Below are 21118 nucleotides of genomic sequence, written 5' to 3' on the forward strand. Positions count from 1 at the left end.
ACCGAAGTCCGTTGCGGCGAGAACGGATCCTCGTATGTGGTGAGTAACACCGGGCAAGGCTGTCAGTGAGTCGGGGTTGTGGCACTAGACCGTGGGCGCCGGCTGCGGCTCAAAGTACGGGCTTGTCAGTGTTGTCGTCTGAGGGGCCGCGCTGCCAGTGTGCATGTCAAGGTGCTGGGCATATTTTAACAAAGCGAAGAAGTAGAATCGAAATATTTCAGCACAGAGTGATCGGTTGAGCCAAATACTAGGAAAACAGGCCCGTCACTTCCACATTAGAGCAATGATAAAAGCAGGACATGTAGTCGAACGAAGGGTGTAAAGCGTGAAACAATGGCAAATGGACTGTCGACGGACACTTGCAAAATAATAAATCGGAAGATATGTGAGCTAAAACATAGAAACTTTACGAAGGGCAAGTTAAACATTGGCGTATAAGCGCAATTTAACATACGTCATGTGAAGGTGCATAGTACTTTTGAAGGTTGTAAAGATGTGGTGGTGCATGGAAATAAATCATTTGTAATACAGTAAAGCTTGCATGTATTATCATCATAAAAGGCTTCATAGTAATAGTGCATAATGTAAATACTGAAAAATGATGAATAGGAATATAAGACATGATAAATCAGAATATAGGAAAGTAAGTGTTGCATTGTGAACCTACAGATAAAAATGAGATAAAAGGATACACTGGAAGGTATGTAGTAAAACATTTGACGTGAAATTGCAAATTTAGTATTTGGTAAAGCACGGAGAATAAATTAGTGTACAGTAAACCATGCAAAATGGAAGACGTAGAATATGCAGTAATTTCTGACATGTAACTGGGATGTTAAGAATAGTACTTTTGATATTAAGATAGTACTTTTGAAGGTTGTAAAGATGTGGTGGTGCATGGAAATAAATCATTTGTAATACAGTAAAGCTTGCATGTCATATCCTCATAAAAGACTTCATAGTAAAAGTGTGTAATTTTAATGGACTGTGCTGTAAATACTGAAAAATGATGAATAGAAATATGACATGATAAATCAGAATATTGGAAAGTAAGTGTTACATAGTGAACCTACAGATGAGAAATAGATAAAAGGATACACTGGAAAGTGTGTAGTAAAACATTTTGACATGAAATTGCAAATTTGGTAAAGCGTGGAGAATACAGTAGTGTACAGTAAAACATGTAAAATGGAAGAAGTGGGATACGCAGTAATTTCTGACAGGTAATGGTGATGTTAAGAATAGTACTTTTGATATTAAGGAAGTTCTTTTGAAGGTGCATGGAAATAAATCATTATCCAAGTGGGATATGCAGTAAATTCTGACGGGTAACCGTGATGTTAAGAAATATACTTGTCCATACATTTTTTTTTTTTTTTTTAATTTGATATCCTGGGCATCACTGCATCATATGCAAGGTCAATATGCTTACACATACAGTACTCGTAAATTTGGAGTCTTTGGTCAAGTCCACCTTCCAGTCCTTGGGATGTGGAAGAAAAACAGGAGGACCTGGCCAGACACCCATACAAGCACCAAGTAGAATGAGCAAACTTCACACATACCTTGACTATGCTGGAATTTGAAGCATACAGATGAATTAACCTTGCAGTAAAATGATAAATAATGATGTAAATTCTTAAAGTGTATGTAGCAGGGAAAATAAAGCAGTTTGTGCTTGTTTTACAATAAGACAACGGAAGAAGAGGGATATGCATTAAACCCTGACCGGTAACAGTGGTGTCCATATTTGACTTTGTTATTTTAGAAGCATTAAGTGGATAGCACTGGCGAGCTGTGTTGGGCCGAATGGCCTGTCCTTCTCTAGTTTGTTTTGAGTTCCCCAGCCATCCATTTTTTTCTGACTTTATTAATCACATTCATGGCTCTTTTCTTGATAGCATGGGCTTCAGTGCAGAAACCAGCCGTGCATTGGGCACCTCTGCATCGCAGGTGAGCTCAACATGCGTATGCACACAAGTGTGTACACACACACACACACACACACACACACACACACACACACGAGCCTTCAGTCAAATTCACCTGTCCACCTCTGAGATGTGAGAGAAAACCAGATGTACCTGGCCAGACATCTGTAGAAGCACCAGGAGAATTGGCAATCTTCACACAGACCTCGGGTATGCTGGAGTTTGAGGCAAACAGATAAAGTTAAATTGCAATAAAATGATAATTAGAGAGGTAAATCACTAAATTGCTTGGTATACAGTATAGAATAGAAAGCCAGTCAGTTGTTGCCAAACAAAAGAAGCACGCTCTGCAGTAGATTATGAAAATAATAAAAAAAAATGAAGGAATATTGTGGAAAGGGTGGTATGTAGATGTACATTTTCTGATCCTCTTTGGAGAGTGAGGTGCAGTACCATTTGTAGTGTATATAAAACAAAAAAATGCACTGTATGAGTGAATCTGGTATTTATTAACGCATGTGAAAGCAATAGTTTCATGTAGTAAAACAGCAGTAATAAAATGCAGTTTACTGCAAAATTTGCCATAATAGGGCGTTTGCTAGAGCCAACTAATAAAGTAATGCTTGCATATGATAAGACATGAAAAATATAAAACTATAATGGTGTGTGTGTGTATATATATAGTCAAGTAGCAGAGAGCATGTAACAAGATATTAAATAATATGGGATATGTAAAATCTGGGGCAGTGTTGTGGGGAAACCGATGCCTATCAAAGCAAAATGGGTGCAAGGCAAGGTTAAATCACGACAATTATTAAATATATTGTACTAGCTGTACCCCGTGGCTGCGCCCACATAGTAATGAAACCGGACAAACTTTAAAAATCGATAGACGTTGGCACTATTTGTGATCGTGTTCAGCTCTGACAGGAGAGTGTTACCCGCGTGAGGAGAAAAGCACATGGCCTTGATATCTCTGCCATTCAGCATCTACCCACTAAAACACAAAGCTCTGATATCTCTCTCTCTCTCTCAAAAATGTCATATGTTACTCCTTAACAATCTGTAGATGACAATGTCTGCTGAACAAACAGGTACCGCTAGCTAAGCGGATATAAGGTGCGCTCCAACACGTGGCGAGACGTAGACCAACTTGAACAGAGGCTGGCAAGTTAATGAGGAAGGCCCCGCCCTCCTGCTCTCGGCCCACAGCTGCACTGTTGGATTTGCGTTAATACATCGATACCGCAAGCGAACTACGGTACTTTGCATGATGAGAGAAGTCGCAAAATCAACTGGAAAGTTCAAGCAAATTATAGGAAATGACCAGATCTAAATCCGTTAAGTAATTCTCTCAAGAAAAGCGGACAGACATACAGACAGAACACGCTTGGACCATGAAATTTTTTAAAACCGTTTCTTGGCGAGCACCTATGGGCCAAGGGTAACCTACATTTCAAATTTCATGTCCCAAGTCCGCATGGTTCAGGTGATTTCGCGATGAGTGAGTCAGTGGTATTTGGCTTATATACTGTAGATAGATTGATTCAGAAAAGCATTTAGTTAGCCTTAAAAATCTGTGAAGTCAGTTGTCACATTCTCAGACTTGGCTTGCTCTGATTCAGGGTTTGCAGTGGATTGCCCTGAATAGGTGTAGAGTCCATCACAGTGGCCACTTCCGTGCAGACCTACCTGCAAACCAGGCCAAATTGGAATCTCCATTTAACCTAACTGGTGTGGCATTAGGGATGTGGGAGAAAACCACTTGTACAACAGGTGTGATATTCAAACCCAGGACACCAAGTCCATGAGACAGTAGTGCTAACCAGTGTGCCACAGAGCTGCCCTGAAGTCTGTCACTAAAAGTAATAATCTTTGCAGTAACTTTGTAGTAAGATGATCTGTAGAAAAAGAAGTTTACGTCTGTGGTAAAACGTGACAATAAATTGGACAATATTTGGTAAAATAGGAACAGTATAAGGGGGAAAATAATAATAAATAATACATTTTATTTATATAGCACCTTTCCCATGCTCAAGGCACTTACAGAATATAATAAAGAACGGCAGCATATACAGTATATAGCATTGTACAAACCAGATAAATAAATAAAGAAGATTAAGACAATGAATTCTGAAAAAAAAAAAAAAGAAACAGACAACATAATTGATGTTCTCGCACACACACACAGGTTACATTAGCATCTTGACAGAGAAGTAAACTGAGAGAAGGGTAATAAAGTCAAGTAGAGCTAAAAGCCTTCCTGAACAGATGAGTTTTGAGTTGTTTTTAAAAAGAATTCATGGAGTCAGCTGACCTGATTAATTTTGGTAGGTCATTCCAGAGTCTGGGCGCTATACAGCTGAAGGCCCTGTCACCCATGGAGTGTAGATTAGTGAGGGGCACAACAAGATTGCCAGAATCAGAGGACCTTAGTGGGCGGGCAGGCACTTAGTGATGGAAAAGGTCACTGATGTAATTTGGCGCGAGGTTATTTAAGGCTTTGTAAGTTATTAGTAGGATTTTATATTCTATTCTGTAAGACACAGGGAGCCAAATTGGTCTGGTCTGTATAAAACTATAAAAATAAGAAACTGCGTGGTGTATGATTAAAACCAAAAAATGTGACTATGCTTTTCAGTAAGTGGCAAAGTGGTTATGTGTAAAGAAATAGTAAAATCTATTTTTGTATGCATTATTTTAACTTTCTGTATAGCTGGTAAAATAAAACCAATGTTCACCCATTAATTAAAACACTTCACCTAATATTAGGTTCACAGGGAAACCAGACTCATTATGGCAGCATCAGATTTAAGCAAAGGATCATCTCTGCACACGGTTATGCCCAGACCCATACAGGGCAAATAAAGAATTCCTAACTAACGTGTGTCTGGTGGAAGGCTGGTATACCAACAACAAAAACTTTACAGCCAAATGAAGGAAAATTTGCAGACTCTACGGAGACAAAATTACAACTTGGTCTTCTGGAAGTGAGAAGGGGCATCTCTAACTACTGTGCCACTGTGAAAATGGTCCATCACATACCACACAATGAGTTGTTAATGTAAGAGTTTTCTCTCTATTATATAAAAAAATCTAGGGATAAGACGAGACGTGACTTTCTCAGAAAGACACTTTCATGTTCTGCGAGATGTGACTTTGTGCCAAGAGATTTAACCATGCTCGAGGCTGGAAATAAAAGAAAGAGTACATGACAAATTAGAACGTCGTAAAGAATTCAAAACGTTGCTGCAATACACATGCAGAGCAGGTTAGAGATAATGGAAGAAAGATAATTCGAAAGTCTCAAATGATTGTTTGCGCTAATCCAATCTTTACTAACGGAAATTATTACTCGGTGAAATAACAGAACAGCGAAAAAGAGATCGAATATATTGTTTGGATGTAATTAAGTCAGAGACTTGTAGATCATCTGATTCATGTTGCACTCAGGGGAAAATAGCGTTTCTTCCCAATGAAGAGGCGTATCCGCGAGAATTAAGATTTGTTGTTTGGTGAAAGTGAAATCCACATACGCTGTCACACTTGGGTCGCAGAGTTGCACAGAAACACAGGAGATTTTAGAGACAGAAACATCATTCAAACAGTTCAAACAAGTCTCTTTCAGGAGTGAATTGAGCTCCGTGTGTAGTCAGAGGGGACGTTTCTCAATTAAAAGAATAGAAAATCTTGCCCTTCATAGGGGTGTGCCTCTGGAGTGGGACCCCCAACAGGAGCAGAGGATGTCTGGGGGAGAAGAGAGACAAGGCAGTGAGACAAAAGGACAGCTGCTGTACAGACTTTTAAATGTTTGAAGTACCGTGCGAGATGCAGATCACGTGGCATCTCTGCAGCAGCTGATCGAGCAAAGGGGAAGTAAAAAAAAAAAAAAAAAACTGTTTGTTTCCTATTGTATCACAGTTTAAGAGGGGGTTTCGGAGAAGCAACCGCATCTCCTTGGGGTGCTTTCAGCCCCCCTGTACACAACGAGAGTGGCAGAGATGCAAAATGGCTGTCGCACAGTGCACGCCGGGGTTGGCGAGTGAAGCGAGCAGGGGGCAGAGTTCCCTAGTAGATTAATAAAATGCATACACATACTGTCGCAAGTCTGCATAATCCAACTTGGGGGTTGGCAGAGATTATCTTAAAAGAACTGGTTGTAGGGATGGAAACAACCCTGGCAAATTCAACTACACACCCACAGTAACTGGCAATCGGAAGGTTGCCGGTTCGAATCCTGTAAATGCCAATAGGGACTCTGCTCTGTTGAGCCCTTGAGCAAGGCCCTTAACCTGCAATTGCTGAGCGCTTTGAGTAGTGAGAAAAGCGCTATATAAATGTAAAGAATTATTATTATTAAGCCAAATTAGGACCACAAATTAAACTAAGGGTGTACTCGCACTGGCAATTAATTCCATGCCTGAGCACATTTGCTCGCAAAGTCTAGTTTGTTTGACTAGTGTGATCGCTCCGTGCCGGGCCAACTGTACTGTGCCCTAACCCGCTTAGAAGAGGTGGGCCCAAGCATGCTTGAGTAGTATTTGGGAACAGTTTGATTGCTAAGTGTACCCGAGCATGGAAAACAGAGATGACGTCAATGATGCATCAAGTCAAGAGAGTGCAATTTTTATTTCGTTCAATATCTTTTGAGCTAAAAATCAAGTTTTTATTCTCACCTTACACATTAACATGAATTGTAGTAGGGGAGGAATTTGCAGCATTTCTTACCAAACATTATTTGTCACTGTAAAAGTCTTTTTGCACCTGCAGCACGTTTAACAGCAAAATGCTGCACTGTACACTCAGTAAATTTATAAGATTGTAAAGTGTTATCCTGCCCTATATGATTCCAGAACAAACACAAAATAAGTAAAATCATTTTGACATGCGTGTGCTGTCACTCTGTGTTCAGAACTCGTTTTGGCTTTACACAAAGTCACATGGTCATGACGACAGCGTGTCCGGGTCCAGAAATTTAAGCACAGTGTGAGTGCTGGACAGCGGGAGAGTAGGAAGGGGAAGTAGGAAGAAGTAACATGTCTTCTTTGGAAGAAAAATCCACACAGACACAGGGATATCATGCAAACTCCATGCCCACAAGGACTTTGAAGCAAGGATGATGGATTCATGGGAGAATAATACTAGCTACTGTCTTGTTAACACGCATTAGTACACTGAGGCTGCAGGCCTTCATCCCAAACCGTGTCATCTTTTAATTGGACTCCTATGTTAATTAAGCCAGGTATTGCTTCCCAGTTTGTATTAATCCAAAAATTACAAAATGGTTATGCTGATTGTATACTGAATGAAGCAGTAATTGTATGTGTGTGTGTGTGTGTGTGTGTGTGGTTTAGAGGCAAACAAATTCATTTTTTGCTTTGAAACATTTTATTCTCTTTAGTTTTATGTTTTTTTTTTTTTTTATTTTATGCCATTGTTTACTAATCAGCACACTCATGGGTAGCACATAAAATAGCTGCTCCTTGCTTTTGCAGTGGTGTGTACTGTCAATGCTTGTCATTAAGTGTCAGTGTAGCTGAGCTTGTCAAGGATTTCTAAAAAGTTAAAAATGCAGCTACCAGAAAAGCCTTCCAGCAGTTAGTATGACTCTTTGGAATGGGGTGAGAGGTCAAAAAATCCACCGGCCAATATTTAGTGACATTCAAAGCAAACACTTCACGCAAAAATATAGAAGAAAGCTTGGTAATGCACACACAAAAAAGAATAAAACTTCTTGTCTATGACGTTCTGTTGAGGCTTAAGTGTCTAGGTACATTTGTTAAGTAACCAAATGTTATCACACGCACACACTAGTACTGTACAAACAGTCATGTACATACGGGCAGAAATCTACATGCCCTTTATGCCTTTCTGTCTAATAGTTCCAGTTTCTTTCTGGCTGTTTGACTTCAGTCTGAGATCATTCTGTTATCTGAATACAGAAATATAGTGGAACATTGAGGCTTTTCTATTAACCTATTAGCTTGTGGAAGTAAAACAATCTTCCATTATCTATGTGGAAGCTACATCTCTCTCTATTATATAAAAAAATTTTTGAGATGACTTTTTCAGAGCCATAATTTCACTTTCCGTGAGATGAGACTTTGTGCCAAGGGATGAATTGAAAACCTAATAGGTCCAAGTAGAGGTGGAAATAAAAGACGAAACAGCAGAAGAAGAAAAGACAGAGTAGAAGACAAAGTAGAATGTCGTAAAGGGGTTCAAGAGGTTAGAGATTATGAAAGTACTAAAATTCGAAAGTCTCAAAAAACTGATAGTAAAGATCACATTAGCGCTAACACACGGAAATTATTACTCGGTGAAATAATGGAACAGCGAAAAGAGATCGAATTAATGGACATAGATGACATGACAGAGCTACTACAAGTTTAATTTCAAAGAAACCACAATTCAGTCAGGCTTATATTTAGGATCACAGAGAAGCGATGCAACATAGAACCGAAAGAGTTAAACGATCCTACAGCCAATCTTCTTCTTTCGGCTGCTCCCGTTAGGTGTTGCCACAGCAGATCATCCTGTCTGCATATTGATTTAGCAAAATTTCACACCGGATGCCCTTCCTGACGTAACCCTCCCCATTTATCCGGGCTTGGGACCGCACTTTACAGAAAATTTATCTGAAAAACATGTACAAAGAAGTTTTCTTGGATTTCTATATGATTCTGAAAGATCATGCCCGCATATATAATAAACATGTGACAAATTGTCATCGATATAGTTTCGAAATATCCGAGATATTTGCGTTTTATCCAAAAGCACAGCACGATTCGTCTCAAGTGGCAGATCCAGGAAATGACTAGTGCGTAGGACTTGCACGGGGGTTGGCGAGCAGGGGGAAGAGCCCCCTAGTTCTATTCAGATTAATTCAAAACTTCGATAAATTTACCCTTAACATTAACTTAAGAGATTTGACTCATACAGTAATATTGGGGTACAATTAAAAGACCAAACCACACAGGAAAGTCAAGTAAAAAGAAAATGACACAAAAAGTACACACATTTCTTGATTTTCGTTGAACTTGTTAAGAAATTTATATATTTTTCTGTGTACAATATTAGACAAGAAATAAAAAAGGATGGCTAATTAAACATTGAGATCAATTAATGGTAAAAATGGTTCACTGATTGTGATGTGAAGCCATAGGGGGTCTCCCAGAACTGTGCTTGAGAGCAGCCAGAGCCTTGGCACATAAGTGGGATTACAGTAAGTCATAGTAGGAGTACAACTGTTTTTTAAGGAATAATAATTGACATTAGTAATAATTTAATAATAATTTTGATGTCAGCAAAGTGTGTCAAACTCTAATGTTACTGCTGTTGGTATGAAGGAGCAAGTGTGTATAATGCCTCACTGTGACTGCCAAGTTAGACCATTTTCTTCCTTTTTTTTTTTTGTCATTCTGGTGTTTGTTTAGACCACGGGTGTTGAACTCCGGGCCTGGTGAGCTGCAGTGGCTGCAGGTTTTCATTCGAACCCTTTTCCTAATCTGAGACCAGTTTTCACTGCTAATGAAGTTCTTTTCCCATCATTTTAATAGCCCTGTTTTTAAGGATTCAGTGCTCTGAATGACAGCCAAATAGAAATGAGATGTGAAACAAGCCAACAGTTGACCAGCAAAGTTGGGGCTTCAAATTCCAACCACTTTCTTAATGAGAAGCCGATTCTTTAAGGTGTAAGGTTTCTTTATTTAGTCATGTTTACACAAGAAAACATGAAATTTGCCTTCTCAGTTGCATCTAATAACAGACAGAATGAAATAAAACAGAGACAAGAAAGGTTAAGGTAAGGCAGTTAGATAATACATATTTACACACAAAAAAAATAAAGGTTACAGGATACAGTATATATCAAAACCTTAATCATTATCTCCGATATTACATTGAAAAGTCATATGGCACTAGGAAGAAAGGAGTTTCTAGAGCGATTTGTTTTCAAAGTGACTCTCCTTCCTGATTTACTGAAGTTTAGTTCTGCATGTAATGGACGTCTGTCATCAGCTGAGATGATTTCCAGTTTCTTTAGCATTGCCCTCTGACACACACTAGTCAAATCATCTACATCAGCCCCAATAACTTTAGCTGCCTACTTCGTAATCTGCTGGAGCTTTTTTGAGTTTTGGTTTGTCAGACTATTAAACCAGGCAATGAAAGTGAAAGTGATCACAGACTGGATCAGACTGTGATAAAAGGACAACATGAGGTCCTTGTCTACTTTAAATAGTTTGAGTTTATGGAGGAGAAATAAGCGCTGGTTGCATTTAGAAAATAATATTTTTATATTTGTACTTCAGTTAAGATTGTTATCTAGGTAAGTTACTAAGTATTTATATTCAGTTCTTGCTGTTAATTAAACTCATTATTTCATTCCATGGCTTGTTGCTGCTCTCATTCTGCCACAGTAGACATTTCCAAAACTGTTGATTTTCTGTTTTTTCTAAGAACACTGTCAAAATGTTTTAGGGACCTGAGAGCTCAGCCTTACTGAGACCATCACCTTTCTTTATTTTCAGATACTGTGTGATGGGCACAGGTGAGCTGGTCACGTGGTAGCTTGTTTTGTGTCTCATTGTTGTTTGGCTGCTAATTAAGGAAAAAGAAATGACTAAGGGGCCTGTTAATTAAAGTTAATTAAGGCAAAAGAAATAGTGGGCTGTTTTTGCTGCTAATTAAGAAGATGGTTAGAATGAAAACCTGCAGCCACTGCGGCCCCCCCCCAGGACCAAAGTTTGACACCCCTGGTTTAGACCATAGTGTGTGTATTTATCTCTATCAATCCATCTATCTATTTCTATACGTACGAGATAGGGACTGTAGGTTTGTACTTAAGTTGAATTTGTATGTAAGTCTGAACAGGTACATTATTTTAATAAATGCTATTTTTGGATGACTGTAACCAAGTGCTCTGCCAATGAATGATGGAGTTTCACCTCTCTCTGACCTTTTATTATTTCTACTTTATTTTCCATGGTGATAGGTTTTTCTCTTCTTTACTGTATCACCAGCACTTGCATCAGATTTGTGTTTCAGAGACATTTGTGAAGGGTGAAGACAAAAGGTTAAGATGAGCTCTTCTGCACAGCACTGTACACGCTATCACAGCAGGATGGGACCTGTCGTCAACATGTCTGATGTACTGACAAGAGACAACTTCCTGTTATGTGCGTAACGGTACAACAGGCTTGGTATTGAGAATGAATGGGGGTGGCGAGGGGGAGTTCATCACCAGCCCACCTCGCAGTCACCTCTACTACAATATGCTGCCTGCAGCATCCGCCCACCGAGAACGAACACGGTGCGGCCAAAGGCGGGTAGTGAATCGCCCACCACCGCCCCCATTGAACAGGCAGCCACCCGATGCACACTACAGTGCTACCCCGCTCCGCCCCGTTCACCCTCGATGGCCTCCGTTCAGCCACAACTGGGTCACCGCTTGCAGCATTACTAGCCGCCTACCGAAAACGAACAGGGCAGCCGTGTGTGATGCCCTCCGCTCCATCTAGCCTGTGTCCAGTCAGGAGCAGTAGCTGCAGCCGTGTGGTGGATGGGCAGCGAACCACCCCATCAAGCCTCCATCCTTCACACAAGTGATAGCTGTGGCCCCTGGTGACTTTGGACCACGGTTCACCGCTTGCTGCTGGGAGCATCCCGAGGGACACTACACTGGGTGAGCAGCGAAATCTCCCCCCTCCAGCGTCCGTCCAGCGACCACTTGCATCGTCCCCAGGCCAAGATAACGGAGCGGCAGTTACTGAGGCGTATGCGTCACAGCTGCGGCCCCGTTCATAAGTCGTAGGTCGGATGTCTGTAACCCAGGGACTACCTGTAGTGCCTTTCATATCTAGCTATCTAAAGCATGGAAAATAATAGAATAGCAGATGGGATAGGAAAGCTAGATGTTATGTGCATGGACGTGGGCAGTTGGACCTGGAAGGATCATTACATACATGAACAATAGCATCAATTACTCAGGGCAACACCATCCACCATTTGATTGCAGTTGGTAGGCTTGTCCTCACCTTGAATAGCGGCAGGCAGTAGCCATAAGTTTTCTTTTGAAACCAGTTTATTCATTTGGAGTCCATCTGTGCTGTTATACAAGCTTGTCGTCTTATTATTCACTTCTTACTTTTCATTTTGCCGTTCTCAAAAATTTCTAATAATGTGGGTTTTATTTCACCATGAGGTTCAGAAAGATTCTTTTGTTTTCACATTATTCCCTTCCCCACAATTTTTTGCTTGGGTTTCGCCCACTCACAACTCTGTTAGTTGTCGTCTTTTTTTTTTTTTTTTTTTAAATATAACTAAGCTCAGATTATAAAAGTTGGTAAATAATTTATAAGACAAATGCTGCCATTTGCTGTGTTTTTCATAAGTTGTCAATTTATAAATATGTGAGAAGAAATGTTGAGGAATGTGGTATATAAATGCACTCTGGTTTGCAGCACATTTTATGGAGTCTTAGGAAAGGAATCTATACACTTTTGGAATGAAAGCAACCACCAAGCCTTCAAATTATAAGAGATGCTTTATTAACAACAACAACAACAACTGACATCTCCTTTCAGAGGTCACTTGATTATTGCAACAAAGAAAAGTAGCAAACAGTGATTCGCCTTGTATGGGCTGAAGGTAAACCAGGTGTCAAAATCCATAGAACATTTTCTGCACAATATGGAAAGTGTGAATTACATTGGTGGGCTGTTCACAAATGAATTAAAAAGTTCAAAAATGGTTGGAGAAGTGTTAAATATGAAGTAGGTATGAGACACCTGTCTACATCCACTACCAACAACAACAATCGAGCAAATCTGTACCATGATTCTGACGAACATACAAGGTTTTCGGCTCCTGGTACACCATCATCCCATGAAAAGCTTAGGCACATAAACAAGGGCGGGGTGGCCGTGTTCACTCCATGAAAGCAACAAGAGAAACTGACTGATCAAGGTCAAACTATTACCAATATGACCACAGACACACCATGTATGTGAGGAAAGCTGTACCTCCAACCCAAACAACTTATCATAAGCCTGGACAGTCCTTTACTTGGCCTTATTCTTCATTTTCTAGCCACAGGTAATAGCAAATATTTTTGAATTATTCACGCTCTTGTTCTGTGTGTACCATCAGCACCATTCCTCTGTGTTTCTGTGTGTGAATGTCTCTTAACCGGCACTCTTTGTCTAGAGCACATTCCCATAAAGCCTGCTTCTCAGACTTGTCATTATTTTCGAGGTGCCTTTCCCACCATCTGTCCAGTTTTGTACCCGCCGTCTTTTAAGGCGACTCTCTGTGTGCCTCATATGCCTTTAGTACTCCTCCTCCTTCCTCTTCCTTTGCGTCACCAAAGCCAAACTGACCAGTGAGATTTCTCAGAGGGACTAGACACACAGACCTTAGTGTTTTATTATATAGTAGATGGCTTTTATTTATTTATTTTTTAACTAGCTGATTACCCAGTGGCTTCACTCACTGAGTGCAAGGGAAAAAAATAAAATGTAGTCTATAAGTTATTAAACAGTAAAACATTAACATTTTAAGAAGTAAAGATACAGCTGAGTTTGAAATGAAATTAAAGTGTTTTGGGAGCATATTTAGGGTTTAAACTATAAAAATAGGCATTTTTTTTTTTTTTTACCACATCCAAAATTCGGGGTATTTCACAATTTGCGGGTGCTCTAGGAACGTAACCCCCGTGAATTTCGGGGGTCGTCTGTATATGATTTGTACTTCCTGATGAGTGTTCATTGGTTGTCTTCTCTCCTGCGGACATAGAGACCATACCTATGACCAAAGACAAAATTAAATGTATTTGATTTTTGTCAAAGCGAGTCGTGGACTAGATGGATTGAGTCACTGGACATATCCCAAGGGCTTCACAGGGGAGCGCCACCGTCACTGCTTCTCACTCAGTGAGATTATGTAAGTGAAGGCTACAATTGAAAAGTAGTGTAATGTGATGTGGCTTTAAAAAATGACTATTCATGACTCTTCATGATTCGGGCGCCGCCGAGAGTGGCAGCCTTTTCAGCAGCTCCGTGTACGACTTCATTTTTCTACTTTTATTTTTCTCTTTTTTTATTGATCACTCCTATCGCTTTATTTTATGTGGATTCATTCCCTGGGCACACTTACTTTTACAACGTGGGCATGGATTTTTTTTCTATTTTTTTTGTTGTGAATTTCCCCTTGGGATTAATAAAGTATCTATCTGTCTATCTGTCTGTCTCTATCTTCAAGAAATGTGAACGACTTCCTCAGACAAAAGTAGCTTTTTGTTTTTTTTGCACTTCTGAAAGCTCTAACCCCAGTTAAAAAAAGAATAAAATTATTGGAAATTCAGTGTCCCGCGACCCTGTGTTCGGATTCAGCGGGTTGGAAAATGGATGGATGGATGGAAATTCAGTGTCCGCAGGGACTGCACCGTGAACTCCACAATAGACCAATGAGGTATTTTTTTTTTTTAACCCTGTTTTTAAGTCACTTCATAATTGGAAACTAAAGACAACTGACATAAAGGAAGGTCTGGTTCAATGAAACGGGCACTAGTGGTAAAAATAAGCCTTTCTGTCAAAGTCGAGGGTCCCCTGTATTTGTGTGAATATTTTAGGGTGAGTTTCTAGGAAAGTTGACCTTTACTTTTTATTACTTGAAATGGACAGGGCTTGAATATGTGGTACTGGGGTACTGTTCAGATCTGAAAGACTATTAATTTGTGTAATTCTTCATCAACTATTAAAACTTCATCAACTATTGCAGGTTGCTCTTGTTGCAGTTGTGCAGTAATTAATAAAATGCTGGGCAGTTTTAACAAGCATTCAGGACCATGCTGAATTTGTGTTACAGAAGTCTGGATTTCCTGCTGGGTTGGAAACGACTCCCCTCTGTAGACCTTGGTTGTGACTGTTTGATTGTGGTTAAAATTTCACACCACAGGGAAAGCTACTGTGTTATATTTTCAAAGGCTCATCTGTGTTCTTTTCCAACCTTCCTTTTTGAAGTTGATACGATGCCGAAGTGTGTTAGTTTCCTCATCTTCACTTTTTACAATGGAGACTTTGTGCTGAAACTAGTAGATTGCCCAGGATGACAGTGTGCATCATGGACTTTTTTTTTTTTTTCCTTCTCTTTTTTTTGACCTCAATTATTTTTGGCTGTTATGTTCAGTATGAGAATAGTCCTGTTGTTTTAACTATGAGGACATCTCGACTTTACTCTATGTTATGGATCACTTTATAAAATAACCTGTGCACAGAGAGGTTTTGCAAATGTGTTATTTAACTATTGATTGTCATTTAAAAATCTCTAGCTGCTAATTTTGGAGTGCTGACCTGGCACAGCCACCTAATGGTGACTGAAACAGAGCTGTCGCTCTGCATTTAAGGTGGAGGAAGGATTCTTTAATCTTTAATTCCTTAATGAGTGGTTTCATTTTTCCTTGGCAGGTGATCAGGATGTGTCACATAAATGCTAATCCAGAGGAATCAATGTCCTCTTTTGAATTAAATGAGAGACTTCTCTTGTCTATTTTTTTTGAGTGGGGAGTGGGGTGGGGGTTTAATAGCCTTTACAATTTGGGTGTCTGCTCTGAAATGCACAAGTGATAGAGGAACTTTCTAGCACTGCTATGGCTGCCTGCACTTTTTCTAAATGTTGAAAGTTCTTGCCAATATGTTTTAATTATTTTTTTTTTTCTGTACTCAGGGGAAAGGAAAACAGTTGTTACACAGAAATCTAAACACCCGTACAAAGCAAACTTTCACCTTTGAGCAAAACGAGAAAGGAAAAATGAAATGTTGCTTCATCCCAGGGTTCTGCCAAAAGATTGCTCTGACCAATATAAAGGGTTAATGAAGGGCAGTTCAAGTTGTTTTTGTGTTTGGTTATTTTAATGTGACATTCAAAGCTTAATCCATCCATCCATTATCCATCCAATATCCATTATCCAGCCGGTGGGGGTGGGGATCTGCTGGAGCCAATCCCAGTCAACACAGGGCGCAAGGCAGGAAACAAACACCGGGCAGGGCGTCCGCACGCACACACTAGGAACAATTTAGAATCACCAATGCACCTAACCTGCATGTCTTTGGACTGTGGGAGGAAACTAGAGCACCCAGAGGAAACCCACGCAGACACGGGGAGAACATGCAAACTCCACGCAGGGAGGACCCGGGTCTCCTGACTGCGAAGCAGCAGCACTACTCAGTGCACCACCATGCCGCCCAAGCTTAATTTGAATAGTTAAATATTTATAATTTTTTGGGTACCTTTTTTACGTAATCTTCCTCCTGACCTGACAGCAGCGGCAAACCGCAATAGGTCACCACACAGAACACATTAAATTTATGATATTCCAGCTCTCTGCACATTTAGAATCCTTACATTTTATACCTGATATCACTTTGATGATGAAATGCATTAAAGCAGTGTTTCTCAACCTTTTAAGTATTTGTGACCCGAGTTTTCATAACAGTTTTAATCGCGCCCCCCTAAGGTTTTTTTGAAAGGAGCCCACTAATTGTGAATTTCCCCTTGGGATTAATAAAGTATCTATCGATCTATCTAATACCAATTTGTTCTTTTTTAATTGATATATCATAGATGCATATTTTATTATACCTACTTTTATCGACATTTATCTAACTCTCTATATTTATTTTTCTAGTATCAGAATGTATTTTAAGTTAATTTGTTTTGGTTTCAATAGATGTATTTTTCATATTTTCGATTCTTGTTTTCTTTTTTTTCTTTTTTTCACATTTTCGCACCTCCCTTTTTGTTACTTCGCAGGGGGCCCGCCCCACAGATTGAGAACCACTACATTAAAGTATGTATGTTACATTTACAGATAAATCGTTAATTTCATTTAAACAATGAATGCTGTTAATAATTACACACATGCGGGTGACACGGTGGCGGAGCGGCAGTGCTGCTGTCTCGCAGGGAGTCACATCGCTGGTATTCCCTGCCTGGAGTTTACATGTTTTTCCTGCTGGGTTTCCACAGTGGGCTCCGGTTTCCTTCCAAAGATGTGCAGATTTGGTGATGCTAACATGACGCCATTGTATGTGAGTGATTGTATTCACCTTGCGATGAGCTGATGCCCCGTCTAGGGATTGTTTTTGCCTCGAGCCCAATGCTTGCTGGAATGGACACATCCCTGGATTGATGGATTTAATCATTAAACATCCTTTTCAGAGATATTGCGGTAAGGTGTCATCGAAATTTAATGGCTGTTCCAGGCAATTCACAACACAGAGTAGCCAAACGTGTTCTCACCATGATAATGTCTCTCACTGCCACCCGGTGGATTCTTCCAGATTTACGTAAAGTACACGCGCACAAGTATAAACAGTAAAACGCTTGCGTAGCAGGAGCGTCCGCTGCAGCATGCGTTGTGTCACGTGAAGTATAAACCTGGCCTAAGAAGCGATTTGAAAACCCAACTGTTCAGTGAAAAATCTGTCAAATTGTTAATTATTGTTTTTTTTCTAGGTGGATATTGGTCACATTGTTAACTGATAATTTTTTGTTATGCTAGCTTCATGATGAACAACTTTTGTAACCTGGCCTTATTCAAAATAGACCCTAGACCAGGGGTCTCAGACTCCAGTCTTGGAGTCTTGCATGTTTTCATTTTAATCTTTTTTTTTAAAATAGTGACCAATTTCTGCTGTTAATTGACTTCTTATCCCTTCATTTTAATTGTTTGTTTATTTATTTATTTATTTTTGGAGATTGTCTTTTGATTGGTGCTTTATAAAAATCTCAAGTAATTCAAACGGAAATAAGATGTGAAGTGAGTCAACAGATCAGCTAAGTCTGTACCAAAAAGTCTTAACCAGTTTCACTCCAACCATTTCTTCCTTAGAAGACAATTCTTCTTGTTAATTTAAGCCATTATTTAAATCCATGTCTTGTTGATGCTCTCGTTCTGCCACAGCAGACATTTCCAGAATGGTTGATTTTTTTTTTTTTTAAGAGCACTGTCAAAACGTTTTGTGGACCTGATTACTGAGACATTCAGCTTTCTTTCTCTTCGGGTGTTTGTATGATTGCCGCAGGGTGCCGGTTATATGTTGGCTTGTACTGTGTCTCATTATTGTTTGGCTGCTAATTTAAGAATAAAAGAAACAAGGAGTCTGAGCAAATCGATTAAAATGAAGGCAAAAAAAGTTAATTAGCAGCAAATACTGGTCACTAATTAAGAAAAGGGTTACAATAAAAACCTGTAGCCATGGTAGTGCTCAAAAATCGGAGTTGGAGACCCCTGCCATAGATTAATGTTACCCAATTTTGCTGATCTCCTTTTATTAGTTGCTTTGGATAAGAGTCTGCTAAGCAAATGAATGTAAATGTATTGGGAAAGTTTTAAGGCTTTCTATTCCCCCCCCCCCCACTTTTCGTGGGTCTGCCCGTTGTTTTTGGAGCCCATCTGGCCTTTCTTCTCTCCATCCCAGCTGCGTGTGCGCTCATGTCTGCGCTGCCATGGGTGCACACTTGCTTCGCATGGCTGTGTCGTCTCAGGAATCCAGCCGACTATGCCAGTGTGACAAAGGATGGCGCTATACCAGCGCTTAACCCAAAGAAGGAACACTGATAAAGCACAAATGGTTTTATTTTCTTCACCTCGTGGGAAACGCCTTCCTCGTTTCCCACAGGCACAATACAGTCTCTATTTTCTTTCTCCTCCACTCCGCCCAGCAAGCTTTGTCTTTCCCTCCTCCTGACTCTGGCTTTTGGAATAGTGTCTGCTGGTCCCTTATATAAGTCACCCGGAAGTGCTCCTGGTGTTCGTTGACCTACTTCTGGCAGCACTTCTGGGTGTGGTGGAAGAACCGCCCCCACACGGGCTCAGGAATAGTTATAATACCCCCTAGCATTGCCCCCGGATCCCAACATGGCTGTAACAATCTCCAATTCCCATGCAGCCCTGTGGGAGTCCGAGGTACCACTGCCATCTAGTGTTCTAGGGGAGGTGATGCTCTGTCCACACTTTCTTCCCAGGCCCTTCCAAGGCTGAGGCATCCCTGCAGGGCAAGGACCCCGCCTTCTATGACAGGATATATGAAATGTTAAAATACTGTAGCCATTTTTGTCATGGGATGTTTGCATTTCCATTTACACAGTAATGTTAAATTTCTTTAGTTACTTGTTTAGACTTGCAGTCAGTAGGTGGATGTTGTGCAGCTTCATCTGTGCATCTACTGGTGTCGATAGGCAGATTTGTTGATTCTGGTGTGTTGAGTACTGAAATCCGTATCTCCTGTGGCGGCTGTTTGTTATCGTCTCTCTTAACAGCAGTCGTTTTAACAGTGTGTGACACCGCAATTACTTCAAATGCATATTTTTGCAGTTAACGTTTTCATGAATATAGCTGCCACTTCTTTTAAGCTTACATTCACTCCTACACAGTCCTCATTGTGCTGAATGTCCGAGAGCACACACAGCACCTGCGACAACGTATCGATCACGTTTACCTCTTGCTAATTGATGCTGTAATCTAATGCGACAGGTTTTACCCTTGCATCAAGTTATGTTTATTTTTAAAAGGTGTAATAGACATATAAATGTGTGTCACACGTGTAGATAGCCCAACTAGGGGGCTCCGCCCCCTGCTCACTTCGCTTGCCCACCCCAGAGTTTGGTTAACCGGATATACAATTTAAAGAGATTGTTTGTTATTTTCATGGGAATTGTCACACATGCATTATTTTCACTTTTACTGTAAAACTTTAGAAAAAACATTCATCCATCCATCCATTTTCCAACCCGCTGTATCCGAACACAGGGTCACGGGGGTCTGCTGGAGCCAATCCCAGCCAACACATGGCACAAGGCAGGAATCAATCCCGGGCAGGGTGCCAACCCACCGTAGGACACACACAAACACACCAAGCACACACTAGAGCCAATTTAGAATCACCAGTCTACCTAACCTGCATGTCTTTGGACTGTGGGAGGATACCGGAGCGCCCGGAGGAAACCCACGCAGACACTGGGAGAACATGCAAACTCCACGCAGGGAGGACCCAGGAAGCGTACCCAGGTCTCCTAACTGAGAGGCAGCAGTGCTACCACTGCGCCACCGTGCCCCCATTTAGAAAAAAACAATATTTGGAATTAACTTTTTCTTCAAGATCGCATTGAGTTTTGATTCCGTGTTTGGAATTGCAACATATAACTGCCTGTGAGTGAATATCGTTTCTCTCTAATAAATAAAACGACTTTTTCAAATGTTTGCTTATGCTCTTTCTTCTTTGCTTAGCCGTTGACGTGTCATCTAGAACGTATAAATGTTATCAGGACAAAAATTTTATAAGAGCTGAGAGCACAGGAAGTGTGTCTGACAAAAATATTTACACGACTGAGGTTAGATGACCGTGGTCTTGTTTGAAAATGGTTGTAAGTAGGGGGTGACTTGGAAGAATCTAATGGCAAACGTCACCGTCTCCTGTTGTGCTTTGTCAGATTCTTATTACTGCTCTTAAAAATAAATAAATAAATAAATAAATAAATGCAATTATAAAAACAGTCATGTTGGCATAATGTTAGTGATGTTATTTAAACTGGAATTTTTCAGCCTTTAGATTGTTTCATAGGTTTGTTTTATTCTCTGTTGCTTTTGAAATTTCTGAAAAATGAATTGTGCAGTTATTTAAGTGCTTTAGTCTTTTTATGTAGTTACACTTTGAGGATAGATTTGTAATGGAAAGACTAAAGCTGGAGTAAGCTCTGCTTGTAAATGTGTGCCTTGACTTTACTTAACCTTAAGGTGAGCCTACATGCAGTTCTGCATATGTCTGGCTAGTTGTGAAAGACCATGTGCATCTTCAAGTGCCCCCACATGATCTGTAATGTACAAGCTGTGCTTCTGGGAGGGATTTCTTTAGTGTTGCAGTACATTTAAGAAACTGGCATGGTTTAAAGTTATGTAGTACAAGTGAAACAGTCGTAGATTTTGTGTATAAAGTCAAATTTTAAATGTACGGCACAGGGAGTTAAGCATTACTAGATTAAAGGTCACATAGATTTTATTTGTCTTGTTTCACCTCGCAGGTTTACGGAAATTTTAAAACGTTGACTGTCAGATGACTGTAAAATACGAGAAGCACGGTGTCACAGTGGTTAGCGGTTCTGCTTCTTGGCTTAAGCTTCAGTTTTCA

The 21118-nt window shown here is 40.1% G+C and overlaps 1 protein-coding gene across 3 annotated transcripts in view; it reads left to right on the forward strand.

Moving 5' to 3' along the window:
* snx17 (sorting nexin 17) overlaps positions 1-21118 on the forward strand; it is a 186716-nt gene that overhangs the window by 332 nt on the left and 165266 nt on the right. For all 3 annotated transcript variants that reach the window (XM_028796362.2, XM_028796364.2, XM_028796363.2), the window contains exon 1: positions 1-39. This exon is cut by the window's left edge. In XM_028796362.2, the coding sequence (XP_028652195.2) occupies positions 1-39 (39 nt within the window). The remainder of the gene's footprint in view (positions 40-21118) is intronic.

The sequence above is a fragment of the Erpetoichthys calabaricus genome, chromosome 3 (genome assembly GCF_900747795.2).
Source record: "Erpetoichthys calabaricus chromosome 3, fErpCal1.3, whole genome shotgun sequence".
Classification (NCBI taxonomy): Eukaryota; Metazoa; Chordata; class Cladistia; order Polypteriformes; family Polypteridae; genus Erpetoichthys; species Erpetoichthys calabaricus.